General features: G+C 64.0%; 6 protein-coding genes and 2 long non-coding RNA genes across 22 annotated transcripts; 4 read left to right on the forward strand and 4 right to left on the reverse strand.

Moving 5' to 3' along the window:
• Positions 1 to 11: 11 nt before the first annotated feature.
• On the reverse strand, positions 12 to 2,301 carry TTC5 (tetratricopeptide repeat domain 5; the record flags this gene model as incomplete). The annotated part of the gene is made up of 4 exons (XM_051775210.1): positions 2,194 to 2,301; positions 1,437 to 1,596; positions 686 to 900; positions 12 to 192 (listed from the first exon to the last, which is right to left on the reverse strand). Coding segments are annotated over exons 1-4 (652 nt in total), but the record flags the coding sequence as incomplete, so codon positions are not given.
• Positions 2,302 to 3,109: 808 nt separating this feature from the next.
• OSGEP (O-sialoglycoprotein endopeptidase) lies at positions 3,110 to 8,524 on the reverse strand. The gene is made up of 12 exons (XM_051775198.1): positions 8,300 to 8,524; positions 8,083 to 8,202; positions 7,264 to 7,439; positions 6,569 to 6,664; positions 6,291 to 6,340; positions 5,542 to 5,620; positions 5,362 to 5,427; positions 4,763 to 4,853; positions 4,551 to 4,626; positions 4,174 to 4,272; positions 4,043 to 4,094; positions 3,110 to 3,368 (listed from the first exon to the last, which is right to left on the reverse strand). Exons 1-11 carry the CDS (start codon positions 8,412 to 8,414, stop codon positions 4,055 to 4,057), a joined length of 1,008 nt encoding a protein of 335 aa, XP_051631158.1. The 5' UTR covers positions 8,415 to 8,524; the 3' UTR covers positions 3,110 to 3,368; positions 4,043 to 4,054.
• A 13-nt stretch (positions 8,525 to 8,537) lies between these two features.
• APEX1 (apurinic/apyrimidinic endodeoxyribonuclease 1) lies at positions 8,538 to 11,574 on the forward strand. Of its 9 annotated transcripts, none has more exons than XR_007901554.1 (7): positions 8,538 to 8,766; positions 9,053 to 9,141; positions 9,369 to 9,520; positions 9,892 to 10,084; positions 10,430 to 10,935; positions 11,059 to 11,140; positions 11,234 to 11,246. XR_007901554.1 is itself a non-coding variant. In XM_051775200.1 (6 exons), the coding sequence occupies exons 2-6, from the start codon at positions 9,093 to 9,095 to the stop codon at positions 10,986 to 10,988; spliced, it is 912 nt and encodes a 303-aa protein (XP_051631160.1). In that variant the 5' UTR covers positions 8,538 to 8,766; positions 9,053 to 9,092; the 3' UTR covers positions 10,989 to 11,574. The 9 variants fall into 9 exon arrangements, 7 of the variants coding, with proteins under 7 accessions (XP_051631160.1, XP_051631162.1, XP_051631163.1 ...); XR_007901555.1 differs by lacking the exon at positions 11,234 to 11,246 and adding an exon at positions 11,189 to 11,205 and having other exon boundaries at positions 11,059 to 11,136; XM_051775200.1 differs by having other exon boundaries at positions 10,977 to 11,574.
• A 41-nt stretch (positions 11,575 to 11,615) lies between these two features.
• PIP4P1 (phosphatidylinositol-4,5-bisphosphate 4-phosphatase 1) lies at positions 11,616 to 14,949 on the reverse strand. Its single transcript, XM_051775211.1, has 8 exons — positions 14,815 to 14,949; positions 14,458 to 14,623; positions 14,154 to 14,356; positions 13,556 to 13,662; positions 13,005 to 13,110; positions 12,587 to 12,639; positions 12,382 to 12,472; positions 11,616 to 12,161 (listed from the first exon to the last, which is right to left on the reverse strand). Exons 1-8 carry the CDS (start codon positions 14,947 to 14,949, stop codon positions 12,018 to 12,020), a joined length of 1,005 nt encoding a protein of 334 aa, XP_051631171.1. The 3' UTR covers positions 11,616 to 12,017.
• Positions 14,950 to 15,137: 188 nt separating this feature from the next.
• PNP (purine nucleoside phosphorylase) lies at positions 15,138 to 19,649 on the forward strand. 3 transcript variants are annotated; one of them, XR_007901556.1, is made up of 7 exons: positions 15,255 to 15,398; positions 16,119 to 16,282; positions 16,745 to 16,848; positions 17,429 to 17,604; positions 18,229 to 18,410; positions 18,763 to 19,132; positions 19,252 to 19,388. XR_007901556.1 is itself a non-coding variant. In XM_051775208.1 (6 exons), the coding sequence occupies exons 1-6, from the start codon at positions 15,201 to 15,203 to the stop codon at positions 19,029 to 19,031; spliced, it is 906 nt and encodes a 301-aa protein (XP_051631168.1). In that variant the 5' UTR covers positions 15,138 to 15,200; the 3' UTR covers positions 19,032 to 19,647. The 3 variants fall into 3 exon arrangements, 2 of the variants coding, with proteins under 2 accessions (XP_051631168.1, XP_051631166.1); XM_051775208.1 differs by lacking the exon at positions 15,255 to 15,398 and adding an exon at positions 15,138 to 15,211 and having other exon boundaries at positions 18,763 to 19,647; XM_051775206.1 differs by having other exon boundaries at positions 18,763 to 19,649.
• On the forward strand, positions 17,632 to 18,121 carry LOC127464738 (uncharacterized). The gene is made up of 3 exons (XR_007901558.1): positions 17,632 to 17,732; positions 17,775 to 17,880; positions 17,965 to 18,121. It is a non-coding gene; the product is annotated as an uncharacterized LOC127464738 (long non-coding RNA).
• Positions 19,040 to 19,881, reverse strand: LOC127464737 (uncharacterized). The gene is made up of 3 exons (XR_007901557.1): positions 19,733 to 19,881; positions 19,237 to 19,459; positions 19,040 to 19,172 (listed from the first exon to the last, which is right to left on the reverse strand). It is a non-coding gene; the product is annotated as an uncharacterized LOC127464737 (long non-coding RNA).
• Positions 19,882 to 22,023: 2,142 nt separating this feature from the next.
• LOC127464739 (protein NDRG2-like) lies at positions 22,024 to 27,846 on the forward strand. 5 transcript variants are annotated; one of them, XR_007901562.1, is made up of 17 exons: positions 22,024 to 22,099; positions 22,209 to 22,261; positions 23,236 to 23,335; positions 23,459 to 23,579; positions 24,171 to 24,233; positions 24,327 to 24,387; positions 24,911 to 24,997; positions 25,096 to 25,152; positions 25,637 to 25,731; positions 25,931 to 25,975; positions 26,076 to 26,127; positions 26,210 to 26,257; positions 26,359 to 26,394; positions 26,499 to 26,550; positions 27,195 to 27,595; positions 27,627 to 27,657; positions 27,689 to 27,846. XR_007901562.1 is itself a non-coding variant. In XM_051775209.1 (15 exons), exons 2-15 carry the CDS (start codon positions 22,217 to 22,219, stop codon positions 27,350 to 27,352), a joined length of 1,020 nt encoding a protein of 339 aa, XP_051631169.1. In that variant the 5' UTR covers positions 22,024 to 22,099; positions 22,209 to 22,216; the 3' UTR covers positions 27,353 to 27,846. The 5 variants fall into 5 exon arrangements, 1 of the variants encoding a protein (XP_051631169.1); XR_007901559.1 differs by having other exon boundaries at positions 27,195 to 27,657; XR_007901560.1 differs by having other exon boundaries at positions 27,627 to 27,846.
• The last annotated feature ends 23 nt before the right edge of the window (positions 27,847 to 27,869 follow it).

Genomic DNA, 27,869 nt, shown 5'->3' on the forward strand with positions numbered 1-27,869 from the left:
CCCTCACTCACACCAGGACTGTCCATCTCGGGGGTCACACCTCACGGCCGCCTCGGCCTGGGCCAGGCTCTCCCGCAGGGCCCCGCCCCCCGCGCAGGGCCCCGCCCCCTGCGGGCCCCCCCCGGCCCCCTCGGGGCCGCCCCCCGCCCGCAGGGCCATGGACAGGAGCCGCCGGGCCTCGGGGTCCTCCCCCTGTGGGACAACAACATCACCGGGGGGCTGCGGGGACCCCTGACCCACCCCGGGCCTCGGGGTCCTCCCTCTGTGGGACAATGGGGGAACTGGGGGGCTGTGGGGACCCCCAGACCCACCCCGGGCCTCGGGGTCCTCCCCCTGTGGGACAGTGGGGGGCTGTGGGGACCCCCAGACCCACCCCGGGCTCTCCCTGACCCTCCCTCTGGGATCTCCTTGAACCCCCTGAAATCCATCCCAAAACCCCCCCAAAAACCACCCCAAGAGACCCCAAAGCTCTCCCATAACTCCCCCCTCACAGTGACCCCCCAGGACCCCTCCCCAGCCCCCTGACCCCCATTAACCCCCCTCAGGACCCCTCCCAGCCCCATAACCCCCACCAGTGACCCCCCAGGGCCTTTCCTCCCCCCCAGGACCTTTCCTCCCCCCCAGGACCCAATAATCCCCATTAACCCCTCCCAGGACCCCTCCCCACCCCAAGCCCCCCCCTGACCTGCTGCAGGGCCCCCCCGAAGGCATCTCGAGCCCCCCGGAGGTCCCCCCGCGCCCACCGGTGCTCCCCCAGTTGCCTCCAGGCCGCTCCCAGTGCCGGGTCCAGTTTGAGGGCGTGGCCGAGCGCCTGCTCCGCCCGGGCCCCGCCCACCGCCGGGGCCACGCCCAACGCACGTGCGCGGAGCACCAGCGCCCGGCCACGCCCCTCGGGGGACACTGGGGGCGGGGCCACAGTCAGGGCGGCGTGGCCATGAACAGGGGGTGTGGCCAAGGCCAGGGGGAGTGGGCGTTGGGGGGGCCTCCCAGTCCCTCCCAGTGCCCCCCAGTTCCTCTCCCAGTGCCCCCAAAGTGTCCCCAAATCCCCTCCCCGTTCTGCCCAAACCCCTCCCAGTACCTCCCAAACTCCTCCCAGTGCCCTCCCACTCCCTCCCAGTGCCCCCCAATCCCATCCCAGTCCCTCCCAATGCCCCCCAAACCCCTCCCAGTCCTTTCCCACTCCCTCCCAGTGCCCCCCAATCCCATCCCAGTCACTCCCAGTGTCCTCCAAACCCATCCCAGTCCCTCCCAGTGCTCCCCAATCCCATCCCAGTCCTTTCCCAGTCCCTCTCAGTGCCCTCCAATTCCATCCCACTCCCTCCCAGTGCTCCCCAATCCCATCCCAGTCCCTCCTAGTGTCCCCCAAACCCATCCCAGTCCCTCCCAGTGCCCCCCAAACCCCTCCCAGTGCCCGCCCAGTCTCTCCCAGTGCTCACCCTGGATCTCCTCCATCAGCTTCAGCGTCTTCTCCATCTCTGCCACCAAGGGGTCGTCAGGGTCATGTTTGGGGTCACTTTTGGGGTCACTCTTGGGGTCATTGTTGGGGTCATGGGGGGTCAGACTGTCCCGAAATCGATAGAGGTCTGTCACCAGGGCCTGCAGGGGGGGAAAAATGGGTCAGAGAGGCCCCAAAACCCCCCTCACAGGGGGCCCAGACCCCAAATGACCCCCAAACCCTCCGACAGCCCCCAAAAGGGGGGTCTAATCCACCCCCATAAAGGTTCTGTTTCCCCTAGAACTCCCCAAAAGGGGTCCCAGCCCTTCCAAACTCCTTCCAAGGGGGTCCCGCCCCGTGAAACACCACAAAATCCACCTAAAACGGTCCCAGCCCACCCTAAAGAGGATCCCGCCCCCACAAAGGGGGTCTCAGCCCCCTAATTCCCCCCAAAAGAGGATCCCACCCCCAAAGGTGGTCACACACCCTCAAAGGGGTCTCAGCCCCCCCAAATACCCCCATACCCCTCAAAAGAGGCTCAACCCCCCTCAAATGGGGTCTCAGCCCCACAAACGCCCCCCATTAATCCCCCCCCTAAAGAGGCTCCAACCCCCACAAAGGGGGGTCTCAGATCCCCAAATACCCCCCAAAAGGAGCCCAGACCCCCCTCAAATGGCTCCTAGCGCTCCATAACCCCCCCAAAAAGGGTCCCATAACCCCCCTCCCCCTAAAGCCCCTCAGAGGGTCCCCTCTCCCACCTCCAGCCGCCTCAGCGCCGCCTCATCGCCCTCCCCCGCGACCCCCTCGCCCTCCTCCGCCGCCGCCGCCGCCTCCTCCTCCTCGGGCGCCGCCATGACAGGGCGGAGGCCCCGCCCTCGCCCCGGTGTCTCCGCCCGGCCCTGCCCTCGGTTACCGCCCCCGGACACCGCCCCCGGTCCGTCACCGGCGCTCCCGGTTCGCTGAGGGGACGCACCCAAGATGGCGGCGCGGCCGCTCCCCCTCAGCGCCCCACACAAAATGGCCGCCTCCTTCAGGACCCCTTCCCGCCCTTTTCAGGCCACGCCCCCTCGGCGCCTTTTAAGGACAGGCCACGCCCCCTTAATCCTCTTTAAGGTCAGGCCGCGCCCCCCGTTGGCTCCGCCCACCTCCCCCTCAGAACCCCCGAGCTGCTGGAATTGGGTTAAACCAGAAAAACCTGGGTCAAAACACGACAAGTTTGGGTCAAAACAGGACAAAACTGGGTCAAACCGGCCCAAAACTGGGACAAAGCGGCCCAAAACAGCAAAAAGTTGGGTCCAAATGAGACAAAGTTCGATCAAAGCGGCCCAAAACCGCTCTTTTTAAATCCTTTTTAAACCTCTTTTCCCCTTAATTCCACTTTTTTTTAAACCTATTTCTCGGGTTCTTTACCTTAAAATCTCTCCTTTTTCAAAGGCAAGCTGAGCTAAAAATAAAGGCAGGAAATCAAGGGGAAAGAGAAATAAGAATTGTATGAAGGGGAAAAAATAACAACCTGTTCCCTTTTACCTTGTTCTCTCTGTCACCAGTTCCCGCCCTTTCCCCTCATGTTTTACCCCCCTTCCCCTCACGAACTTTTATTACGTAAAACATATGAATTTAAAATACATAAAAACAAGCACTTTTTTTTCTACAAGAAGAACGCGTTTAAAAAAGTTTATAAATCTATGTTTTACTGTACGGTTCAGGTGACTTTCAAAGGGGGAAGGTGGGACAAATGGGGGAGGAAGTTGTGGGTAAAACTCCTGAGGTAAAAAATCTCCAATAAAGCAAAAAAACACCCCAAAAACCGATTAAGACCAAGGAACAACTATATAAAAACGCGAAAACAATTTTTAGAAGGAGAAATTCCATTAAGAAATATAAATTAAAGGCGCTTTACGAAGTCGGGATCCTCGTGGTGCGACGGCTCCGCCTGAGGGAAGAGAAACGGGGTCAGAGCCGCGACCGTCCCGGGCCTTCATCCCCCCCAAACACCCCCGAGCCTTTGTACGACCCCGCAAAATCCGGTGGAGCCCCGAACCCTCCGCTGCTCCCCCGGGTGAAGAAGAAGCCGCCGCTGCTCTGCGACACCGCTAAAACCCCGCTCGCCCGCGGCTGGCGGCGGCGGGGGGAACGCGGGTCGGGATGGAAACACACCGCCCCCCCGCCCCGCCCTGCCCTTCCCGCCGCCATCTCCCCTCAGTTACCGACGCGATCGCTCCGCTGGCCGGGATGGAAACACGCGGCCGCCCCGCCCCGCCCTTCCCGCCGCCATCTCCCCTCAGTTACCGACGCGATCACTCCGCGGGCCGCTCAAGGACTGCGACCTTCGCGCCCTCGCACGCCGGCCCCCCTCAGCAAGGCCACGCCCCCGGCTTTCCCATTGGTCACAGCCCCGCCTCCCGCCAACCCCATTGGTCGCTGCGCTCCTGGGCGTGGCCTGGTCCCCCATTAGCTCCTTATAAAGGGAAGGGGCGGGGCTATTCAAATGAGGGGGAGTGGGCGTGGCTTGTGGGCGTTGATTAACATCGCGAGGGTTAAAAATGAAATAAATTTTTAAAAAATAAAAATAAAATAAAAATAGAATAAAAAATGAAATAAACCCACCTTCGTTGCCCCTCAGTCCCTCCAGGTCACCTCCACCTCGTCCGTGCGGTACCTGGAGGGGTCAAAGGTCACAGGCGAGGGCTAAGGGCCACGCCCCCCTCACCTGTGTGCACCTGGCCACGCCCCCTCACCTCTGGGTGATCCCCGATTGGCTGAGCTCGGTCACCTGCCCCGCCCGCAGCATCTCCCACCCGGCCTGGGCGATCATGGCGCCGTTGTCGATGCAGTACCTGGGGGGAGGGGGGAGTAGGAGGGGCACAGGTGTGGCCCACAGGTGGGCACAGGTGTGCCCCGCCCTCCCCAGGTCAGCCCAGGTGTGTTCAATGCCCCCAGGTATGCTCAGGTGTGTCCAGGTGTGCCCCACCCTCCCCAGGTGTGCCCAGGTGTGTCCAGGTGACCCCCCAGGTGACCCTCAGGTGACACCCAGGTGTGCCCCACGCCCCCAGGTGACCCTCAGGTGACCCCCAGGTGTGTCCCACCCCCCTCAGGTGTGCCCAGGTGCCCCCACCTGTCGTCAGTGGGGCACAGCTCCGCCCCCCGGGCCCTGCACATGGTCTGGAGCATCTCCTGGAGCCGATGGTTACCTGGGAGGGAACCCAAAAACTGGGTCCAAACCCCCAGAATTTGGGTCCAAAACCCCAAAATCCGGGTGCAAACCCCAAAACCTGGGTTTAACCCCCAAAACCCGGGTCCAACCCCCCGAATTCGGGTGCCGCTCACAGGCCACGCCGCCCACGAGCAGGAGGTGCCGGGCGCGGGTCAGGGCCAGGGCGCGCTCGGTGACCTCGCTCAGCATCGCAAACACCGTCTCCTGGGGACACAGGAACCCCGGGTCAGGCCCAAAAACCCGCAAAGTGACCCCAAAAACCGTCAAATCGACCTCAAAAACCCACAGAACGACCCCAAAAACCCTCAGATCGACACCAAAAACCCACAGAACAACCCCAAAAACCCGCAAAACAACCCCAGAAACCCTCAGATCGACCCCAAAACCCCTCAAAACAACCCCAAAAACCCACAAAATGACCCCAAAAACCCCCAAACTGCCCCGAAATCCCATTAATCGCCCCCAAAACCACACCCAAAACCCCCTTGAACTGCCCCGAAATCTCATTAATTACCCCCCAAAACCCCCATTAATTGCCCCCAAAATCCTTCCATTAGACCCCAAAGCCCCTCAACGCCCCCAATTAACCCCCAAACCCTAATTAATTCCATTAATTAACACCCAAATCTCTCTATTAGACCCCAAAGCCCCTCAATGCCCCCAATTAACCCCGATTCCCCCCTAATTAACCCCGTTAATTACCCCCCCAGACCTGCAGGGAGAAGCAAAGGTCCTCCGGCGTCGCCTCCCCCGACTCCAACAGCTTTGGGGTCACCGCCTTTGGGGGGCACAGGGAGGGTCAGGGGGGTGTTCTGGGGTCCCCCCGGGTTTTGGGGGGGTTTTGGAGGGTCCCGGGGGGTGTTTTGGGGTCTCAGGGGGGGTTTGGGGGTACCTGGAGGTGGGAAAGGAGCCCCGAGAAGGACACGTCGAGACCCTTCACCACGTAGGGCAGCGGGACCAGCCGGCGGCCCCTGGGGGGACAGGGGGGGTTGGGGGGGTCCTTGAGGGGTTGGGGGGTCCTTGAGGGGTTTGGGGAGGTCCCAGAGGGGTTTGGGGGGTCTCTGAGGGGGTTTGGGGAGGTCCCAGAGGGGTTTGGGGGGTCCCAGAGGGGTTTGGGGGGTCTCTGAGGGGGTTTGGGAGGTCCCTGAGAGGGTTTGGGGGGTCCTTGAGGGGTTTGGGGGGTCACTAAGGGGCTTGGGGGGGTCTCTGAGGGAGTTTGGGGGGTCCCAGAGGGGTTTGGGGGGTCCCAGAGAGGTTTGGGGGGGTCTCTGAGGGGGTTTGGGGGGTCCCAGAGGGGAGTTTCGGGGGTCCCAGAGGGGTTTGGGGGGTCTCTGAGGGGGTTTGGGGGGTCCCAGAGGGGTTTGGGGGGTCCCAGAGGGGAGTTCCAGGGGTCCCAGAGGGGTTTTGGGGGTCCCAGAGGGGTTTGGGGGGTCCCAGAGGGGAGTTCCAGGGGTCCCAGAGGGGTTTTGGGGGTCCCAGAGGGGTTTGGGGGGTCCCAGAGGGGAGTTCCGGGGGTCCCAGAGGGGTTTGGGGGGTCTCTGAGGGGGTTTGGGGGGTCCCAGAGGGGTTTGGGGGGTCCCAGAGGGGTTTGGGGGGTCCCAGGGTGGGTTTTGGGGCCGATCTGGGCAGTTTTGGGGTCACCTCTTGGCCAACTGCTCCACGTTGTACCCGGGGCTGGGGTCGTTGGGGATCTGCAGAGACACCCCCCCCAGACCTCAATTAACACCTGTTAATTACCCCCAATTAACCCCCGGACCCCAATTAACCCCCAAACCCCATTTAACCCCCAAACCCCAATTAACCCCCCTTAACTACCCCCAGTGAACCCCCCAGACCCCAACTGACCCCCGTTAATCACCCCAAACCCCCCCTGTCAGCCCCCAACCCCTAATCAGCGCTAATTAGCGCTAATTAGTGACCTGCAGCAGCCGGGCCAGGCGGTCGATGCAGTTCCCCACGGCCACGTCCAGGGTCTCCCCCAGGATCCGGTACCGGCGCCGCGAGTACGAGATCACCTGGGGGTCATTAATTACCCAAAACCCTCGTTAGTGACCCCAAGCCCTCCTTAGTGACCCCAAACCCTCCTTAGTGACCCCCAAAGTCTCATTAATTACACCCAAATCCCATTCATTACCCCCAAAACTCATTTATTGCCCCCAAAACCTCATTGATTACCCCCGAAACCTCATTAATTGCCCCAAAAACCTCATTAATTGCCACCAAAGCCTCATTCATTACCCCCAAAACTCATTTATTGCTCCAAAAACCTCATTAATTGCCCCCAGCAGCTAATTAATTACCCAAAAATCTCGTAAATTGCCCCCAATCAATTGATATCAATCTCATATCATCCGATATCACCCAATATCACTGAAAACCACCCCAAAACCACCCGGGATCATCCTGATATCACCCCAAACCACCCCGAAATTACCTGGTGGCAACCTGATATCCCCCAGTGTCACCTGATGTCACCTGGAATCACCCCAAACCGACCCCAAAATCACCTGAAATCACCCCGATATCCCCCAGTGTCACCCGATATCACCCCAAAACCACCCCAAAACCACCCGGGATCCACCCCAAGCCCCTCCAGACCCCCTCAAGGCCCCACCTGTGTGTTGCCCCCGCTGACGTAGAGCACGGCGGGGTCGGGGGCGGCCCCGAGCAGCCGCCCCATCTCGATGTGCCCCACGCAGTGGTTGACGGCGAGCAGGGGCAGCGCCCACAGCTGGGCCAGCGTGCGGGCCACCGTGGCCACCACGGCCAGCGGGGCACCCATGCCCGGGCCTGCCCGAAAACGGGGTCAGCGACCCCAAAAACGGGGTCAGTGACACCAAAAACACAGTAACTGACCCCAAAATGGTGCATGGGAAACCCCCAGACACCCCGGGGACCCCCCAACCATCCCCCAGCCACAGTTGGGCCAGCGTGTGGGCTACCGTGGCCACCGCGGCCAGGGGGTGTTTCTGGGTTGGTTTTGGGGTGTTTTAGGGGTGGTTTGGGTCCCTCTCACCCACCTTTGGTGAAGGCCACCCCGTCCCTCTCCCGGGGCTGGTTTTGGGGTGTTTTAGGGTTTTTTTGGGTCCCTCTCACCCACCTTTGGTGAAGGCCACCCCGTCCATCTCCCGGGGCTGTTTTTGGGGTGTTTTAGGGGTGTTTTGGGTCCCTCTCACCCACCTTTGGTGAAGGTCACCCCGTCCATCTCCCCGGGGGTGTTTTCAGGGCTGGTTTTGGGGTGTTTTAGGGGTGTTTTGGGTCCCTCTCACCCACCTTTGGTGAAGGCCACCCCGTCCATCTCCCGGGGCTGTTTTTGGGGTGTTTTAGGGGTGTTTTGGGTCCCTTTCACCCACCTTTGGTGAAGGCTAACCCGTCCCTCTCCCGGGGCTGGTTTTGGGGTGTTTTAGGGGTGTTTCGGGTCCCTCTCACCCACCTTTGGTGAAGGCCACCCCGTCGAGCTCGGCCGGCCCCACTCCCGCGTCCCGGAGCGCGGCCCCGACCAGGCCGAGGAGCCGCTCGCGGTGGTGCCGCCCGGTGGGCCCGGGGGCGAACCCTGAGGGGGGGGAAAGGGGGGCACAACGTGACGTCACACGGGGGGGGTCCCGCTCGCGTCACGCAAGGGGGGGGGGTGAAGGGGATCGTGACGTCACCGTGTCCCGGCGGGGTGACGTAGGTGGCGCGGCGGTTGCTGAGGACGGCGCCGTCCCGCACGACCCCCGCGCCCACCTTGTTGGCGGAGCCCTCCAGGCCCAGCACGGTCGGCATGACGTCACACGGCCCCCGGGAACGAAAAAAATGACGTCACGGAGCTCCCGGGTTTTCCTCCCGCCGCTCCTCCTCGCTCCCGCGCCGTGACGTAACTTCCGCCCTCCCCTCACAGCGACTCCGCCTCCCCTCTCGTGTTTCCGCTTCCGGCCACGCCCCCCTCCCCACGCGCTGCCCACCGGTTCCATTGAGTAGTTCCCGCGCGCGGGAAGCGCTCGCGCCGCTCGCGGCGGCCGCCGATTGGCTGAGAGGAGAGGAGGGGGGGAGCGCTGAGGTACGGCGGGCGCTGATTGGTTGCGAGAGCGGGAGGCGGGACTAACCGGGAGACCGGCGGGCGCTGATTGGTTAAACGGTAAGGGGGGGGGAAATGAGGTACGGCGGGCGCTGATTGGCTGAGGGAGGGGGTTGATTGACAGGCGGCGTGGGTAGGGGGGCGGGTTTAACCGGGAGAGCGGCGGGCGCTGATTGGCCCCGGTCCGGGCCTCGCGGGCGCTGATTGGCTCCGGTTCGGGCCCCCTCGGGCCCTGATTGGCTCCGGTTCGGGCCCACGTGTCGGCGGCGGGCGCTGATTGGCTGCTGGGGGCGCCGGGGGGGCGGGCCTGAGGACCTAAGCGCGCTGTGATTGGCTCTCTGTGCAGGGGGGCGCGGCCTAAGCCGGAAAGGGGCGTGGTCTCGGTGATGCCGAAGCGCGGGAAAAAGGAGGAGGCGGCGAAGGACGGAGAGGGGGGTGAGTGACCAGCACGGACCAGTATAAACCAGTATACCCCAGTACAACCCAACACAACCCACTATAACTCAGTACAACCCAATACAACCCACTAAAACCCAGTACAACCCAACATAACCCAGTACAACCCAGTACAACCCAACACAACCCACTATAACCCAGTACAACCCCTCAGGAGCCGCCCAGCCTGTCCAGTGCCCCCACTGACCCCCCCGTTCCCCCCCCAGTGCCCCCCAAGGTGCCCAAGGCCTCCCCCGCCCCCCAGTACGAGGACCCCCCGCTCCGGGAGGAGACCCCCGGGGGGCGGCGCTGGACCCTCAAGGTGACCTCGTGGAATGTCGACGGGCTGAGAGCCTGGGTCAAGAAAGGGGGGGCCCAGGTGGGACTGGGGGCACTGGGAGGGACTGGGAGGGACTGGGGGTCAAGAATGGGGGGGCCCAGGTGGGACTGGGGACACTGGGGGCACTGGGAGGGACTGGGGGGTGAAGAAGGGGAGGTCCAGGTGGGACTGGGGGCACTGGGATGGACTGGGAGGGGTTTGGGAAGGCATAGGGTGGGCCTGAGGGGGGGTGGGAGGGACTGGGTGGGACTGGGGGGAGACTGGGAGGGACTGGAAGGTGTCTAGGGGGTCAGCCGTGGGTCTATGGGGGGGTCCCAGACCCATTTTTTGGGGTCCTGGCCCTGTGTTTTGGGGTCCTGGCCCCGTGTTTCGGGGTCTCCGCCCTCACCCCGGGGTCTCTGCCCCCGCAGTGGGTGCAGGAGGAGGCCCCGGACGTTCTGTGCCTGCAGGAGACGAAATGTGCGGGTCCCTCCGTGCCCCCCGAGGTCCGGGGGCTGCCGGGGCTGCCCCACCAGTTCTGGGCCAGCGCCGAGGGGAAGCCGGGCTACAGCGGGGTGGGGCTGCTGGCCAAGACTGAGCCCCTCAAGGTCACCTACGGCATAGGTGAGACCCCAGAATAACCCCAATATGTGCTAAAATAACACCAGGTATCCAAAAACAGGGATAAACTGCTCCAAAATGGGGATAAATCCCCTTCCAGTCCCTCCCAATCTCTCCCAGTCTGTCCTAATCCCCTCCCAGTACCCCCCAGCCCCCCCTAACCCCTGTTTTACCCCCCCCCAGGAGCCCCCGAGCATGACTCGGAGGGCCGAGTGATCACTTCCCACTCCCCTCCCAGTCCCTCCCACTCTGTCCCAGTCTCTCCCACTCTGTCCCAGTCCCTCCCAGTGACCCCCAATCCCCTCCCAGTGCCCCCCAGCCCCCCTAACCCCTGTGTTACCCCCCCAGGAGCCCCTGAGCACGACTCGGAGGGCCGGGTGATCACGGCCGAGTTCCCGTCCCTCTTCGTGGTCAGCGCCTACGTGCCCAACGCGGGGCGGGGCCTGGTGCGCCTGGAGCCGCGGCTGCGCTGGGACTCGGCCTTCCTGGAGTTCCTGCGGGGCCTGGACGCCCAGAAACCCGTCCTGCTCTGCGGGGACCTCAACGTGGCGCACCAGGAGATCGACCTGTGCCACCCCGGCTCCAACCGCGCCAGCGCCGGCTTCACGCCGCAGGAGCGCGAGGGCTTCTCGCGCCTGCTGGGCGCCGGCTTCGTCGACTCCTTCCGCCGCCTGTACCCCGAGGCGCGCGGCGCCTACACCTTCTGGACCTACCTGGGCGGCGCCCGCGCCCGCAACGTGGGCTGGCGCCTCGACTACTTCGTGCTGTCCCGGCGCCTGGCGGACGAGGCCCTGTGCGACAGCAAGATCCGCAGCGCCGTGCCCGGGAGTGACCACTGCCCCATCACCGCCTATCTGGCCATGTAGGGAGTGACCACTGCCCCATCACGGCTTACCTGGCCATGTAGGGAGTGACCACTGCCCCATCACTGCCTACCTGGCCATGTAGGGAGTGACCACTGCCCCATCATTGCTTACCTGGCCATGTAGGGAGTGACCACTGCCCCATCACTGCCTACCTGGCCATGTAGGGAGTGACCACTGCCCCATCACTGCCTACCTGGCCATGTAGGGCCATGCCTGGGAGTGACCACTGCCCCATCACCACCTACCTGGCCATGTAGGGAGTGACCACTGCCCCATCATTGCTTACCTGGCCATGTAGGGAGTGACCACTGCCCCATCATTGCTTACCTGGCCATGTAGGGAGTGACCACTGCCCCATCAGCACCTACCTGGCCCTGTAGGGCCGGTGCCAGGGCGGGGATGGGCCGGGAGTGGGGCAGGCTGGGCTCCAAGGAGGGTAAAAGCAGCCCAAAATCAGCCCAAATTGGCCTTCAGTTCCCCCCAGCGGCCCCAAATCTGCCAAATCTCAGCCTGGAGCCGCCCAGAGCTGGGCTCTGATGACATCACCAGCTCCTTTAGCCTCCCATTTGCCCCAAAACGGCCCCAAACTGGGGCCAAATCCCCCCCCCAGGCCCCTCCCCCACCCCACAGACCCCTCCCCTGCCCCGATATATTTTAATAAAGCTCAATTTTGGGGGCAAATCCGACGATTTCGGGTTTATTTACACGTGAGGCCCCGCCCCCCCCCGCCAGGGGAGGTTAATTAACGGGGCTGTTAATTAAATAATAATAATATACAGGGGGGTGTGGGGGAGGGGCGGGGCTTATGTACAAGGGGGCGTGGCTTTGGGCATGCAGGGAGGGGCCATGCTGGGGGAAACAAGGGGGCGTGGCACAGTTTTGGGAAGGTCGAAAGGGGGCGGGGCCACCGAAGGGTCACCCACCCCAGGTGTCGGGGTGGGCGTGTCCCCCAAGGGGGGGGCGTGTCCGACAAAAAGTGGGCGTGTCCCACCAGCTCCAGGCATATCCCAGGTGTGCGCTGTGGGCGTGGCCTCCCCCGGTGGGCGTGTCCGCGGGTGAGGTGGGCGTGGTCAGGCACGGGGGGGGAGGGGCTGGCTGACCCTGACGCAGCCCCAATAGGCCGCGCGGAGCAGACACGCCCCCGCCCCCGCCCCCAGCGCCGCCCAGGCCGCCGGGACCCACCGCGCCCGGCGCCAGAGCCACCACGTGCCGGCCTGGATGGCAACAAAACCCAGCAAAATCCCAGTTAAACACGGCCAAAATCCCAGTAAAACCCGGCCTAAATCCCAGTTAAACCCGGCCGAAACCCCGCCCACCGCGCCCGGCGCCAGAGGCACCATTGGGCCCCTCCCTTTAGGCCACGCCCTCTCCCGTCCCCTCCCCTTCAGACCACACGCCCCCCCGGGCCCCTCCTCTTTAGGCCCCGCCCCTCACCGCGAGCCCCGCGGCGGCCCCGCCCATCAGCAGCGCCCCCAGGAGGCAGCACAGGCAGCGTCGCCGTGGGAACCGCCGGCCAATCGCAGACCTGCATCCAACAAAGGGGGCGTGGTCATGTCCCCGGGCGGGGGGGCATGCCCACAACAGGAGGGGGGCGGGGTCACACAGAGACCACGCCCCCAAGAGGGGCGGGGCCACTTACACCTTGCGGCAATGGGGGCACCGGGCCAGGGAGCGGTCGGGGAGCTCCGCCCACTGTGGAGAGGGGTGGGGCTTAGAAGGGTGTGGTCGCAGGGGAGGGGCTTAGAGGGGTGTGGCTGAAGGGGAGGGGCTTAGAGGGGTGTGGTTTAGACATTTAGATGGGTGGGGTGGGGCTTAGATGGGTGTGGTTATTGGGGTGGGGGTTGGAAGGGGTGTGGTCATTTGGGGCGGGGTTTAGAGGGGTGTGGTTGAGACAGGGTGGGTTTTAGAGGGGTGTGACCAGGAGGGGGTGGGGTTTAGAGGGGTGTGGTCATTGGGGGCGGGGTTTATAGGGGTATGGTCAGAGGAGGTGGGGTTTATAGGGGTGTGGTCAGAGGAGGCGGGGTTTGAGTGGGTGTGACCGGGGGGTCGGGGCTCACCAGGAAGGGCCCCCCGCAGTGGGCACAGGCCACGCGAACCCCCCCCGGGGGCGGGTCCGGGCTGGGGGCCCCCGAGTGCACCGGGCCGAGGTTGATGATGCGTTTACTGGGGGGAGGGAACTGGGTTAGACTGGGGGAGACTGGGAGGGGATTGGTGATCCCAGTGAGGAGCGATGGCCCCGCCCAGTGCTCCCAGTATGGCCCGGGGACCCTTCTCAGTGCTCCCAGTATGGCCCAGGGCCCCCCAAAATGCTCCCAGTACAGCCCAATGACCCCTCCTTGTGATCCCAGTATGGCCCAGAGACCCTTCCTAGTGCTCCCATTATGGCCCAGTGACCCCTTCTAGTGATCCCAGTATGGCCCAGCAACCCTGCCCAGTGCTCCCAGTATGGCCCGGTGACACCTCCCAGTGCTCCCAATATGGCCCAGGGACACCCAAAATGATCCCAGTATGGCCCAGTGGCCCCCCAAAGTGACCCCCAGTGCGCCCAGTGTGGCCCAGCGCCCCCTCCCAGTGCCTCCCACGCCCCTCCCAGTGCTCCCAGTCTGACCAGTAAGGCCGTGGGCAGGCGATGCGCTGGGCCGAGGCCCTGCACACCAACAGGCAGTTGCAGGGGCACCGCACGTATTTCTTCCCGCCGGGGGCCGTGCGGATTGGCTGAGGGGGGTGGGCGCGAAATTTTGGGAGGGGGCGTGGCCTCAGGGCAGGGCCCTGCCCCCTAAAACCCCACCACCCACTTTAGCCCCGCCCATTCCCAGAGAGAAGGCTCCATTGTAAGCCCCGTCCCCTTAGGCCACACCCATCGCACCCAAGTCCCGCCCCCTCCAAAACCCCACCCCTCCAGACCAGCCATTGAGCCACCCCCCTTAGGCCCCGCCCCTTTAGGCCCCGCCCCTCTAGACCCCCTTTGCCCCACCCCCTTAAGGCCACACCCCTTTAGACCCTGGTGGTCCCACCCCCTTTGGCCTCTCCCCCTTCAAGCCCCGCCCCCAAACCCCTTTTCCTGCCCCCTTTAGGCCCCGCCCCTCAAAGTCCCTCCCACACCCAACCACACCCTCTTCCCGCCACTTTGACCCCTCCCCTTCCCTCCCGCTCTGACCACGCCCCCTCCCGACCCCGCCCGCCCCCTCCAGGCCCCGCCCCCTCACCGTGGCCTCCCCGCACCCCCCGCACTTCACCACGTGCTGGTGCGTTTTGCCCTCGACGCTGATGGGCCGCTGGCACACCCGGCACGTGACGGCGGGCGGACCCGCCCCGCCGGGCCCTCCCGCTGCCCCCCCGGCCCCCGGAGCCGCCCCCTCCTCGGGGCTGCCCAGCGGCGAGTACGGGGGCGGGGCCTCCCCGCCAGCGCCTGGAAGGAGAGGGGGGAAACAAGGGGAGGGGTCGCTCAGCCGCGGCCCCCCACAACGACCACACCCACACCCCCCACCCCACCCCTTCCCCGAACCTCACCGGCGGCGGCCCCGCCCGGGCCCGGCCCCGCCTCGGGCGGCAGCAGCGGCGACCGCTCCCCGTCCGCCATGACAGCGCCGAGGCCGCGCCCCCCGCCTCGCCGGCGATTGGCCCGTCCCGCCAGCGTGACCGCGGGCACCGCCCCTCCCCGCCTCCTATTGGCTCCCTAGCGGAGACACGTGACGTCCCTTTCGGCGTTGCCAGGCAACGCCCCGCACTAGCCTTTCCGGGTTCCGCCTTCGCGCGCCCCCATTGGCCCCGAGCTCCTCACGTGTTGGCCCTTTGCCGTTGCCAAGCAACTCCCCGCATCGCCTTCCGGGTTTCTTCACGTCCTCCCATTGGCCCCGCGGGCCTCACGTGACGCCCTCCTTTAGCGTTGCCAGGCAACAGCCCGCACACCCCCTGTCCCTTTTCCGGGTTCCGCCTCCCGCTCCCATTTGCCCGCGGGCTGTCACGTGATTTCTCCCGAACACCCCCTCTTTCCGCGTTCATCCCGCCCTCACCTCCATCCGCGTTCCGATTGGCCGGTGCGCCCGCCCTCCTTCCGCTCTGATTGGTCACTGCTCCCGCCACTCAATGCCCATCCCTCCGAGCCTCGCCCGCGGCGGTTTCCATGGCGACGCGGCGGGGACAGGGGCCGCTGATTGGCCGAGCGGTGGCGGCGCAAGGGGGCGCGTCCGCGCGCGGTGACGTCACGGGTATATAATCGGCGGGCGGGGGGGCGGTGGCGCATTCACTGCTCGATGGAGGGAAGGTACGGGGGTCCCGGGGGGGGCGTTAATAGGGGGTTTGAGGAGCCAAATGTGCGGGTTCGGGGGGTGAATGTGGCGTTTTGGGGGGGTCTCGCATCCCTCTGGCCGCCAATAGGTGCGGGGGGCGTGGCTTATGTTCTAATCCCCCCCCCCGCCCAGACCCCAGGGGATGGGGGGGAACAACGACAGGTTGTGAGGGGGCGTTTTGGGGGAGGGGGCTCGGGGGGGACGTTGGGAGGTTTCGGGAGGGTCCGGGTGGTGTTTCGGGGGCGGGGGAGGGTCGGCCCCGAGTCCCAAAGTCCGTCTGGCCCCGGGCCCGGGCCTGGAGCGGCTCCTGCGCGGGGTCAAGGTCGGGGGCTGGGGGGACATGTGGGGCCTGGGGGGTAACTGGGGTCGGTTTGGGGGGCTGGGGCCTGCTGGGGGGGCTGGAGTCGCTGGGGGGTCACTGGGGGTCATTTTGTGGGTCCTGGGGGGTCCCTCTGGGGGTCACTGGAGGGTCATCAGGGGTCACCCAAAGGGTCCTGGGGTGATGCCAGGGGGCCCTGGGGGGTGGTGGGGTTGTTTTGGGGGCGATTTGGGGGCGATTTTGGGGATGGTTTGGGGGGCGATGTTGGGATGATTTGGGTATGATGTTGGGAGAGATGTTGGGGTGGTTTTGGGATGATTTGGGGATGATTTTGGGATGATTCGGGGATGATTTTGGGGGTGATTTTGGGGGTGGTTTGGGGCTGATGTTGGGGGTGATTCTGGGATTGATGTTGGGGTGGTTTTGGGATGATTTGGGGATGATTCGGGGATAATTTTGGGGATGATTTTGGGGGTGGTTTGGGGCTGATGTTGGGGGTGATTCTGGGACTGATGTTGGGGTGATTTTGGGGGTGATTTCGGGGCGGTTTTTGGCCCCCCCAGCTACGAGGCCTGTGCGGAGGCGGCGGCCTGGCTGCGGGCCCGGCTCCAGGAGCCCCCCAGGGTCGCCCTGGTCTGTGGGTCGGGGCTGGGGGCTCTGGCCCAGGAGCTCACGGACCCCCAGAGCTTCGACTACGCCGACATCCCCCACTTCCCGCGCAGCACCGGTACGGGGGGGCCGGGGGGGGATTTGGGGGGGATTGGAGGGAACCTTGGGGGACTGACGGGCATTTGGGGAGGGGATTTGGGGGTCTGGGGGGCAGTTGTGGGGCTGGGGAGGGTGTTTGGGGGCTGGGGGGCACTTGGGGTCGCTTTGGGGGTCACTTTGGGGGTGGATGGGGCGGTTTGGGGTCACTTGGGGGTGGATGGGGCAGTTTGGGGTGACTTTGGGGGTGGATGGAGTGGTTTGGGGACACTTTGGGGGTGGATGGGGCAGTTTGGGGTCACTTGGGGGTGGATGGAGTGGTTTGGGGACACTTTGGGGGTGACTTTGGGGGTGGTTTGGGTTCACTTGGGGGTGGATGGGGTGGTTCGGGGTGACTTTGGGGGCGGTTTGAGGTCACTGTGGGGGTCACCTGGGGGCACTGGAGGGTCCCTCGGGCCCGGGGTGACCCCCCCGTCCCCCCCAGTGCAGGGCCACGCCGGGCGGTTGGTGGTCGGGCGCCTGGGGGCGGGGCCTTGCGCCGTCCTGCAGGGCCGCTTCCACCTGTACGAGGGGTACAGCCCCGCCCAGGTGAGGCACACCCCTCCCCGGGACACGCCCCCTTCCCCGGGACACGCCCCCTTCCCCGGGACACGCCCACCCGCACTGCCCTGAGCCCCCACCCCTTTCTCGGCAAGCCCCACCCATTTATTGTGTTCTGTTCTTAAGCCCCTCCCCTCTCTCTTTAGACCACTCCCCTTTACTCCAGAGCTCCTCCCACTCTTTAGTCCCTCGTCTCCCTCCCCAAGCTCCTCCCCCTTTTCTGGCCACACCCCCTGCCTCAGCCACACCTCCATTCCCTTAGCTCCACCCCTTCATTTGCTTGCATGAACCCACCCTCCCACGCTTAGCGCCCCCTGCTGGTGGTGACGCCCCTTTGCACGTTGGCCCCGCCCCATCCCTATTGGCCCCACCCTTCATTTGCATGGCAGTGCCCATCATTTGCATAGCCACACCCCTTTTTACACTTAGCACCCCCTACAGGCGGTGACATTCTCTGCCCCCCGTCCCTTGGCCCCACCCCTCATTTGCATGGCCATGTGCCTCATTTGCATGGCCATGCCCCTCATTTGCATAACCACACCCCTCATTTGCATGTCCCCGCCCCCAGGTGGTGATGCCGGTGCGCACCCTGGCCCTGCTGGGCGTCCACACGCTGGTGCTGACCAACGCCGCGGGTGCCCTGAGCCCCGGGCTGGCCCCCGGCCACCTCCTGGTCATCCGCGACCACATCGACCTGCCCGGGCTGGCCGGGCGCAGCCCCTTGGTGGGGCCCAACGACGACAGGTGGGCGGGGCCAGAGGGGCGGGAGGGGCGGTGGCCACCCCCAGATGGACACTGACCGTTCCCAGGGTGTCCTTGGCCACCTCCAGATGGACACTGGCCGTTCCCAGGGTGTCTTTGGCCACCCCCAGGTTGACATTGGCCATTCCCAGGGTGACCTTGGCCACCCCCAGGTTGACATTGGCCATTCCCAGGGTGTCCTTGGCCACCCCCAGATGGACGCTGGCCGTTCCCAGGGTGACCTTGGCCACCCCCAAACGGACGTTGGCCGTTACCAAGGTGTCCTTGGCCACCCCCAAATGGACACTGGCCGTTCCCAACTGCATGTTGGCCATTCCCAGTTTGATCTTGGCCATTCCCAAGGTGTCCTTGGCCATTCCCAGGTTGGCCACGGCCATTCCCAAGTTTGCGTTGGTCATTCCCAGGTTGATACTGGCCATCCCAATCTCACGTTGCCTGTTGCCAAGTTGACCACGCCCATTCCCATGTTGACCACGCCCATTCCCAAGCTCACCACGCCCATTCCCAAGTTGACCAAGCCCATTCCCAAGCTCACCACGCCCATTCCCAACTTGACCACGCCCACTCCCAAGCTGACCACGCCCATTCCCGGGCTCTTCCCGGCAGGTTCGGGCCGCGCTTCCCGGCCATGACGGACGGATATGACCCCGCCCTGCGGCGCCTGGCGCTGGCCCTGGCCCCGCCCGAGCTCCACGCCCGCCCGGGGGTCTACGTGGGCGTGGGGGGGCCCAGCTACGAGACCTGGGCCGAGTGTCGGCTCCTGCGGCGCCTCGGCGCCGACGCCGTCGGTGAGTCGTGGGGGGGGCCCAGAACCGACCCAAAATGGGCCCAAAACGGGCCCAAAACGGGCCCAAAACGGGCTGGACGTGCCAAGGATGTGCTGGGGGGGAGGGGGACACACCTGGGACACACCTGGGACCATTCCCAAGCTGTCCACCCCATTCCCAAGTTGACCTTGGCCGTTCCCAAGTGGACCTTGGCCATTCCCAAGGTGACCACGCCCCTCCCCAAACTGACCACACCCGTTCCCAAGCTGACCACGCCCCTCCCCAAACTGACCACGCCCCTCCCCAAACTGACCACACCCATTCCCAAGCTGACCACACCCACTGCCCTGGCTGACCGGGCCCCGTTCCGCAGGGATGAGCACGGTGTCGGAGGCGGCGGCGGCGCGGCACTGCGGCCTGCGCGTGCTGGGCCTGTCCCTCATCACCAACGCGGCCCCGGGCGACGCCGACGAGGAGGAGCAGGAGGAGGAGGAGGAGGGCGGCGGCAGGGCGGGGCCGGCGGCCGAGGCCGCGCCCCCCGGGCACGAGGAGGTGCTGGCGGCGGCCCAGGAAGGGGCGCGGCACCTCCGGCGGCTCCTGCTGGCCCTGGCACCGCGCCTGGCCGAGGGGGCACGCGCCTAGGGCGGCGTGGGGGTCACCCGGGGCTGGGGCTGTCCCCTGTACTCCCCTGTCCGTCACACTGTTACTGCTGATTCCGGCCTTAAACACCCCCAATGGTCTCGTGTCCATCCCGTGTCCATCCCGTGTCCATCCCGTGTCCATCTCGTGTCCATCCCGTGTCCATCCTGTGTCCATCACACTGTTACTGCTGATTCCGGCCTTAAACACCCCATTGGTCTCATGTCCATCCCATGTCCATCCCGTGTCCATCCCGTGTCCATCTCATGTCCATCCCGTGTCCATCCCGTGTCCATCCCGTGTCCGTCACACTGTTACTGCTGATTCCGGCCTTAAACACCCCCCAATGGTCTCGTGTCCATCCCATGTCCATCCCGTGTCCATCCCGTGTCCATCCCATGTCCATCCCGTGTCCATCCCGTGTCCATCCCCTGTCCGTCCCGTGTCCGTCACACTGTTACTGCTGATTCCGGCCTTAAACACCCCCATTGGTCTCATGTCCATCCTGTGTCCATCCCGTGTCCATCCCATGTCAGTCACACTGTTACTGCTGATTCCGGCCTTAAACACCCCCATTGGTCTCATGTCCATCTCATGTCCATCCCGTGTCCGTCCCGTGTCCGTCACACTGTTACTGCTGATTCCGGCCTTAAACCACCCCCATTGGTCTCATGTCTGTCCCGTGTCCATCCCGTGTCCGTCACACTGTTACTGCTGATTCCGGCCTTAAACACCCCCATTGGTCTCATGTCCATCCTGTGTCCATCCCGTGTCCATCCCGTGTCCATCCCATGTCAGTCACACTGTTACTGCTGATTCCGGCCTTAAACCACCCCCATTGGTCTCATGTCCATCCCGTGTCCATCCCGTGTCCATCCCGTGTCCGTCCCGTGTCCATCCCATGTCAGTCACATGTTGTTACTGCTGATTCCGGCCTTAAACATCCCCTTAAACATCCCTGTGTCCATCCCGTGTCCATCCCGTGTTGAATTCCTGCTGATTCCGGCCTTAAAGCCCCCGTCCCATGGCTCCCGTGTCCGTCCCATGTCGGGGTCTCGTGTCATCACGTGTTGGTTCCGTGTCAGTCCTGGTGGTGCCTTATCCTGTGTCAGTCCCGTGTCGTTCCCGTGTCGTTCCCGTGTCGTTCCCGTGTCACCCCTCCCTGGATTCGCTGCTGGTTCTGCCTTAATCCCTTTTAAATCCCGTGACAATCCCGTGACAATCCCGTGTCACTCCCGTGTCACTCCCGTGTCGTCCCTCTCCCCATGTTCCCTGCCAATGGTGCCTTAATCCCACGGGAATCCCGTGTCAATCCCATGTAAATCTCATGTCAATCCCATGGGAATCCCGTGTCAATCCCGTGTCAATCCCATGTAAATCTCATGTCAATCCCACATATATCCTGTGTCAATCCTACTGGAATCCCGTGTCAATCCCATGTAAACCCCATGTCAATCCCATGTAAATCCCGTGTCAATCCCATGTATTTCCTGTGTCAATCCCATATAAATCCCATGTAAACCCCATGTCAATCCCGTGTAAATCCCATGTCAATCCCATGTCAATCCCGTGTAGTCCAGCCTGAGTTTATCCCATGTAAATCCCGTGTCAATCCCGTGTCAATCCCATGTAAATCCCATGTAAATCCCATGTCAATCCCGTGTAGTCCAGCCCGAGTTTATCCCGTGTAAATCCCGTGTCATTCCCGTGTTGTTCCCATGTCAATCCTTCCCCCCATCCCCCCCTCCAGGGCATTAATTACCCCCCGTTAACGAGCCACAAACTCTCAGGACAAGGGGCCAGTGACCTCCCCCCTCCTGGGCTAATTAGCCCCCATCTCTTAATTATTCCAGGCCAATTCGCCCCCATCTCTTAATTATTCTGGGCTAATTAGCCCCTCTCTGTTAATTATCCCGGGCTAACTAATCTCCCTGGGTTAATTAGCCTCGTGGGTTAATTATTCGGGGTCGGTGGCCCCGTGGATTGATTAGTCAGGGCTAATTGGCCCAACTGCTTGATTATTCGAGGTTAATTAGCCCACCCCAATAATTCGTTCCAGGTTAATTGTTATCGATGATTCCAGATTAATTAGCCCAGTTAATGTATTATTCAAGGTTAATTAATCCCATTAATGTATTATTTGAGGCTAATTAGTGCCATTAATGTATTATTTGAGCTTAATCGATTGCTTTGATTAATTATTCGAGGCAAATGCGCCACATTAATTATTTCTGCAAGGCTGAATGAGCCCTCAATTAATTATTCTGGGCTAATTAGCCCCGATTATTGAAGATCCAAGGCTTTAATGACTAATGGTTCGGGGCTGATTAATTATTCATTAATTGTTCCAGGTTGATGAGCCCCTCCAGTTAATTATTCAGCTTAATTACCTGCACTGCTTAATTTATTCAGGGCGTTGATTAATTAACCAAGGCCAATTACACCTGCAAAGATTAATTAGCAAAGGTTAAGGGGCCCCCTGTTTAATTACTCAAGGCTGATCAATCTCACTGATTACTGAAGCTTAATTAGCCCCAGGAACCGATAATTAATTAATTATTTGAGCCTAATTAACTATTCAGTGCTGATTAATGCAGTTAATTATTCGAGTCTAATTAACCATTCGATTCGTTAATTAATTATTTCAGCCCAATCAGCGCTCCTAATTAATCATTCCAGCTCATTTACATTCCGAATCAGCCCCTCCTCCCCTCCCCTGGCGCTTTAATTAATTATTTAATTAACGGGGGCGGGGGGGGGAGGGGCAGGGGTGGGGCCGCGTCGGGTCGTTCCGGAGCCTTAATTAAAGTTGATTGAAGTTAATTAAAAGCGGAGCGAAGTTAATTAAAGTCGATTAAAGTTCGTTAAAACGCCGGGGTGGGGGGAGAGGCGGGGGGTGGGGGGAGGGGCGGGGGGAGGGGCGGGGGCGGGTATTTTTAGCCACGCCCGCCCCTCCCCCCGCCGTGGGAACGGGGTGTGGGCGGGGGGAGGGGCCGGGGCGGGGGGTGGGGGAGGGGCGGAGGGGGTGGGGGAGGGGCCGTTTCCCAGAGGGCGCGTGAAGGTGGCAACAGGTACCGACCCCGGGGTCGCCCCCGGGGGGGGGAGGGGGAGGGCGAGGGGCGGGGGGGAGGGGGGAGGGGTCGTGACCTTTGACCCTCCCTCCCCTCCCCCAAATCCAAGTCAGGGTCATGGAGCCGCAGGAGGCCGCCCCTCCCCCACCGCCGGAGGTCAAGGTGAGATTGGGGGGGGGGGAGGGGCGGACACACCCAGCGCCGCCCCTCCCCCACCCCGCCCCGCCCCCCACCCCCCTCCTCCCGGCGCGTTTTGGGGCAAAAAAACTGGAGTTTGGGAGTCGGGGGGGGAAGGAGGGGGAGGAAAGGGGGGAGGGGCGGGGTGGGGGCATTTTTGGGGGGAAAGGGGAGGGTTTGGGGGAAACCCTGAATTGGGGGCGGGGCCTGGGGAGGGGGGAGAGAGAATTTGGGGTAAAAAGGGGGGGAAATGGGGAATTTGGGGGGAAAAGGAGGGAATTTGGGGGGGAAGGGAGGGATTGGGGGGGAGATTGGGAATTTGTGGGGAAAAAAGGAGGATTTTGGGCGCAAAGGGGGGGCTTGTGGAAAAAATTGGGGAACGGGGGAGGAAATGGGGAGTTTGAGGGGGAAAAAAACCGGGGAATTCGGGGATAAAAAATGGGGAAAAGGATTTTGGGGGTGAACAGAACCCATTTGGGGAGCGAAATGATATTTTGAGGGTGAAAACGGGGAGGTTTGGGGTGAAAGGAGCCCGTTTTGGGGGGGAAAGAGCCAATTTTTGGAGTCAGACGGGTGTTTTGGGGGAGTTTTGGAGTGAAAAGAGCCAATTTTTGGAGTCAGACGGGTGTTTTGGGGGAGTTTCGAGGAGAAAGGAACCCATTTTGGGGTGAAAAGAGCCTGGTTTTGGAGTTCAGCAGGTGTTTCAGGGGAGTTTTGGGGAGAAAGGAACCCATTTTGGGGTGAAAAGGGCCTGTTTTTGGAGTTAAGGGGGTGTTTCGGGGGAGTTTTGGGGTGAGAAGGGCCCGTTCCGGGGGCGGCACAGACGCTCCGGGGCCGTTTCCGTGCCCCTCCGCGGCCGATTTTGGGGCTCAGAACCCCAATTTTGGGCCCTGCCGGCGGGTCCTGGGGGGCGTGGCCGCCCCTGACCCCCCCCCCCCCGGGGCGGGTCCCCCCCCCAGTTTTTGGAGACGCCGTTCGGGGGGGTCCACGCCTGGATCTCGGGGAGCCCCCGGCCCGGGCGCCCCGCCCTGCTCACCTTCCCGGACGTGGGGCACACCCGTGAGTCCCCCTGCCCCGCCCCAAAAACAGCATCGCTGGGGGAGGGAGGGACCCTCCCGCCCCCCCCGCCCCTCCCCCACCCTGAGGTGACCCCGCCCCCTCACCCGGCCCCTCCCCCCCCAGACGAGACGTGTTTTGCCCCCCTGTTCGAGCACGAGGAGATGGCCGAGATCGCCCGGAGCTTCCACCTGGTGCACATCGACCCCCCTGGCATGGAGGACGGGGCACCGCCCTACCCACCTGGGTAACGCCCACAGCCCCGCCCTGTCCACCTGGGTAACGCCCACGGCCACGCCCACACCCCACAGCCCCGTCCTGCCCACCTGGGTAACGCCCACGGCCACGCCCCACAGCCTACAGCCCCACCCTACCCACCTGGGTAACGCCCACAGCCACACCCCACAGCCCCACCCTGCCCACCTGGGTAACGCCCACAGCCCCGCCCTGCCCACCTGGGTAACGCCCACGGCCACGCCCACACCCCACAGCCCCACCCTACCCACCTGGGTAACACCCACGGCCACGCCCATACCCCACAGCCCTGCCCTGCCCACGTGGGTAACGCCCATGGCCACGCCCACACCCCACAGCCCCACCCTACCCACCTGGGTAACGCCCACAGCCACGCCCACACCCCACTGCCCCACCCTACCCACCTGGGTAACACCCACGGCCATGCCCAACCCCCCTCCCCCACCCACTAACCCACCCTCCCTCCCCCTTCTTGCTCCCTGGTTGATACCCTTGACCCCCCCATGACCTCTTGACCCCCCCTTTGACCCCTCCCACCTCGGCACTCCCTTGACCCCCGTTTGACCCCCATTTGCCCCCCCAGGTACCAGTACCCCTCCCTGGAGCAGTTGGCTGAGATGCTCCCGGGGGTCCTGCAGGCCCTGGGGTGAGTCTGGGGGGGCTTGGGAGGGCTCTGGGGGGTGGGGGAGGGGCCGGCCCCACCCCCCCGTGACCTCTGACCTCTCCCATCCCCCCCCAGCATCAAAAGCATCGTCGGGGTGGGGGTGGGGGCCGGAGCCTTCGTGCTGGCCAAGTTTGGGGTGAGTCTGGGGGGGACTGGGGGGGATTGGGGGGCTGGGGGGGGTTGGGGGTCACTGGGAGGGTCACTGGCGGGCTTGGGGTGGGAATGGGGGGCCCTGAGAGGTCCGTGAGGGGTTGGGGGTCCCAGGCAGGGTCCGGGGAGGGTTGGGGGTCACTGGGAGGGTCCAAAGGGGTTGGGGGTCACTGGGAGGGTCACTGGGAGGGTCCAAAGGGGTTGGGGGTCACTGGGAGGGTCACTGGGAGGGTCCAAAGGGGTTGGGGGTCACTGGGAGGGTCCGGGAGGTGTTGGGGGTCCCTGGGAGGGTCTGGGGGGGGGGTTGGGGGGCACTGGAGTGGTCGGGGAGGGATTGAGGGTTCCTGGGAAGGTCCGGGAGGGGTTGGGGGTCCCTGGGGGGGTCCAGGAGGGGGTGGGGGGTACTGAAAGGGTCCGGGAGGGGTTGGGGGTTCCTGGAGGGTCTGGGAGGGGTTGGAGGGCCCCGGGGACCCGGGTGACTCCCTCCCCACCCCGTGACCCCCCAAAAGCTGCTGCGCCCCGAGGCCGTGGAGGGGCTGGTGCTGGTGAACATCGACGCCCGCGCCAAGGGCTGGATGGACTGGGCCGCCAGCAAGGTGGGCTGGGGGGCCCTGGGGGGCCCGGGGGGGTCCCTACAGATCCCTCAGGGGGGTCTCGGGGGTCCCACAGTGTTGCTTCCTCCACCCCCTTGCAGCTCTCGGGGCTGACGACGTCGACGACCGAACTGATCCTGAGTCACCTTTTCACCCAGGTGGGGGCCGGGGGGGAACCTTGGGGGGTCTGGGGGCATTTGGGAAGGTCAGGGGGGGCTTGGGGGGCCTGGGTGGTCCGAGAAGGTCTGGGGGGGCCAGTTATGGGGGTCACTCCGGGTTTGAGGGGGGGCCTGAAGGGGAACTGGGGGGTCCCGGGGGGGTCCCGGGGGGTCTTGGGTGGTCTGGGAGAGGGGAGGGAGGGGGGGATCAGAGATCTGGGGGGGGTCAGAGGTGAGGGGTCAGCCCCGCTGGGGGTGGGGTCTCTCTCTCTCCCGGGGGGGGTCAGAGGTGACCCGGGGGGTCAGAGGTGAGGGGTCAGCCCCGCTGGGGTGGGGTCTCTCTCTCCCGGGGGGTCAGAGGTGAGGGGTCAGCCCCGCTGGGGTGGGGTCTCTCTCCCGGGGGGTCAGAGGTGACCCGGGGGGTCAGAGGTGAGGGGTCAGCCCCGCTGGGGGTGGGGTCTCTCTCCCGGGGGTCTCCCCACAGGACGAGCTGGCGGCCGCCCCCCCCCACGTGCGGCGGCTCCGGGAGCGTTTGGGGAAGACGCCGAACCCGGCCCTGCTCTGGTCCATGTTCGCCAGGTGGGGGGCGGGGCCTCAGAGGGTGTGGCCGGATGGGCGTGGCTACAGATGGGTGTGGCTGGAAGGCGTGGCCACAAAAGGGCGGAGTCCAAGGCAAAGGGAGGGTTACTTCGGTGGGGCGGAGCCTAAAGGGGGGGGTGTGGCCTGGGGGGCATGGCCAAAGTGGGCGGGACCAAACAAGCCCCTCCCCTCCTTTCAGCCGCGGGGACCTCGGGCTGGAGCGCAGCGGGGCCGGGAGCCTGCGGTGAGTGACCCCTGACCCCCTGACCTCTGACCCCTGGGACCACCCCATGCTCAGCCTGGGGTGACCCCGTGACCTCTGACCCCGTGACCTCTGCCCCCAGCTGCCCTGTCCTGCTGGTGGTCGGTGACAACTCCCCCCATGAGGACGCTGTGGTGAGTGGGGGGGGGTGGGGTCATGTGACCCCTGGAGCGAGGTCACATGACCCCCGTGACCCCCCCCCCATCCCCCCCAAAGGTGGAGTGCAACGCCAAGCTGGACCCCACCCAGACCTCCTTCCTGAAGGTGACCTTTGACCCCCGCCCTGGGGGAACATCCCCATGACCCCCCCCCGTGACCCCCCATGACCCCCCCGTGACCCCCCCGACCCTCCCCCTGTGTTGCAGATGGCCGACGGCGGGGGGCAGCCCCAAATCTCACAGGTGAGAGGGGTCAAAGGTCACCCGGGGGGTGGGGGAGGGGCGGGTCGTGACCCCCTCCCCCCCCACTGAGGGGGGGTCACGGGCTGACCCCTCCCCCCCCCCAGCCGGGGCGTCTCACCGAGGCCTTCAAGTACTTCCTGCAGGGGATGGGCTACAGTGAGTCCTGAATATGCACGAGGGGCTCGTTAATATGCATGAGGGGTTCGTTAATATGCATGAGGGGCTCATTACCATGCACAAACGGCTCATTAATATGTGGCGGGCTCGTTGATCTGTGCTGGGGTCGTTAATATGCACGAGGGATCATTATCACGCACGAGGGGCTCTTTGATGGGTGGCGACATTCTCATTAATATGCACATTACACTCATTAATATGCACGCAAGATCATTAATATGGTGCAGGGGGCTCCTCAGGGGGCGTGGCTTAGGGGCTTAAAAGGCATGGCCTGAGTGGGGCGTGGTTTAAGAGGAATGGGCGTGGTTTATAAGGGAAAGGGGGCGTAGTTCAAAGTGGGGCATGGTTAAAGTGGAGTGGGCGTGGTTTAAGAGGTGTGGGCGTGGTTTAAGGGCAATGGGTTAGGGTTTAAGGGAAAGGGGTGTGGTTCAAAGTGGGGCGTGGTTTAAGTGGAGTGGGCGTGGTTTGAGGGGGTGTGGGCGTGGTTTAAGGGCAATGGGGCATAGTTTAAGGGAAAGGGGGCGTGGTTTCTGGGAACAGGGTGTGGTTTAGGGGAAAGGGGCGTGTGTGGGGTTGGTTTTTGGGGGCGGGAGGGCCGTGTCCTGACGCTGCCCCTCCCGCAGTGGCGGCCTCCACCATGACCCGCCTGTCCCGCTCCAGGACCGGCTCCTGCTGTGCCCCGGGGGGGGACGGCGGGGCCGAGCGGGGCCGGGCCCGGACCCTCAGCAGGGGCAGCACCGGGGCAGGGGCCGCCCTGCCCCCGACCCCCCCCCACCCCTGAAGGACCCCAAATATCCCCCAGATCCCCCTCCCTCCTCCATTCCTGTTTGAGACCTTCCCAGGAGCCTCCAATACCCTCCCTCAGAGATCCCTCCCAGGGGGGACCCCCCGAGACCCTTGGGACCCTCCTGAGACACACACCCACCCCCCATGTGCCCTGGAACACCCTGAGACCTCCCCCCGTGTGCCCTGGAACCCCCTGAGACCCCCCAGTGCCCCCTGGGACCTCCCTGAGACCCCCCCCGTGTGCCCTGGAAGCCCCTGAGACCCCCCAGTGCCCCCTGGGACCTCCCTGAGACCCCCCCTGTGTGCCCTGGAACCCCCTGAGACCCCCCAGTGCGCCCTGGGACCCCCTGAGACCCCCCAGTGCCCCCTGGGACCCTTCCCCGCCCCCAGTTATCACTGGGAACTTTTTGAGACCCCCCCCCTCACCACCACAAGTGACCTTTGACCCCATTGTCCACTTGTCAATAAAGGGTCAAATCAGCAACGGAACGGACTCCAGTGTGGCCAGTATG

This window comes from Manacus candei, unplaced genomic scaffold, assembly GCF_025592945.1.
Source record: "Manacus candei isolate 608988 ecotype Guabito, Panama unplaced genomic scaffold, ASM2559294v1 h1tg000264l, whole genome shotgun sequence".
Taxonomy (NCBI): Eukaryota; Metazoa; Chordata; class Aves; order Passeriformes; family Pipridae; genus Manacus; species Manacus candei.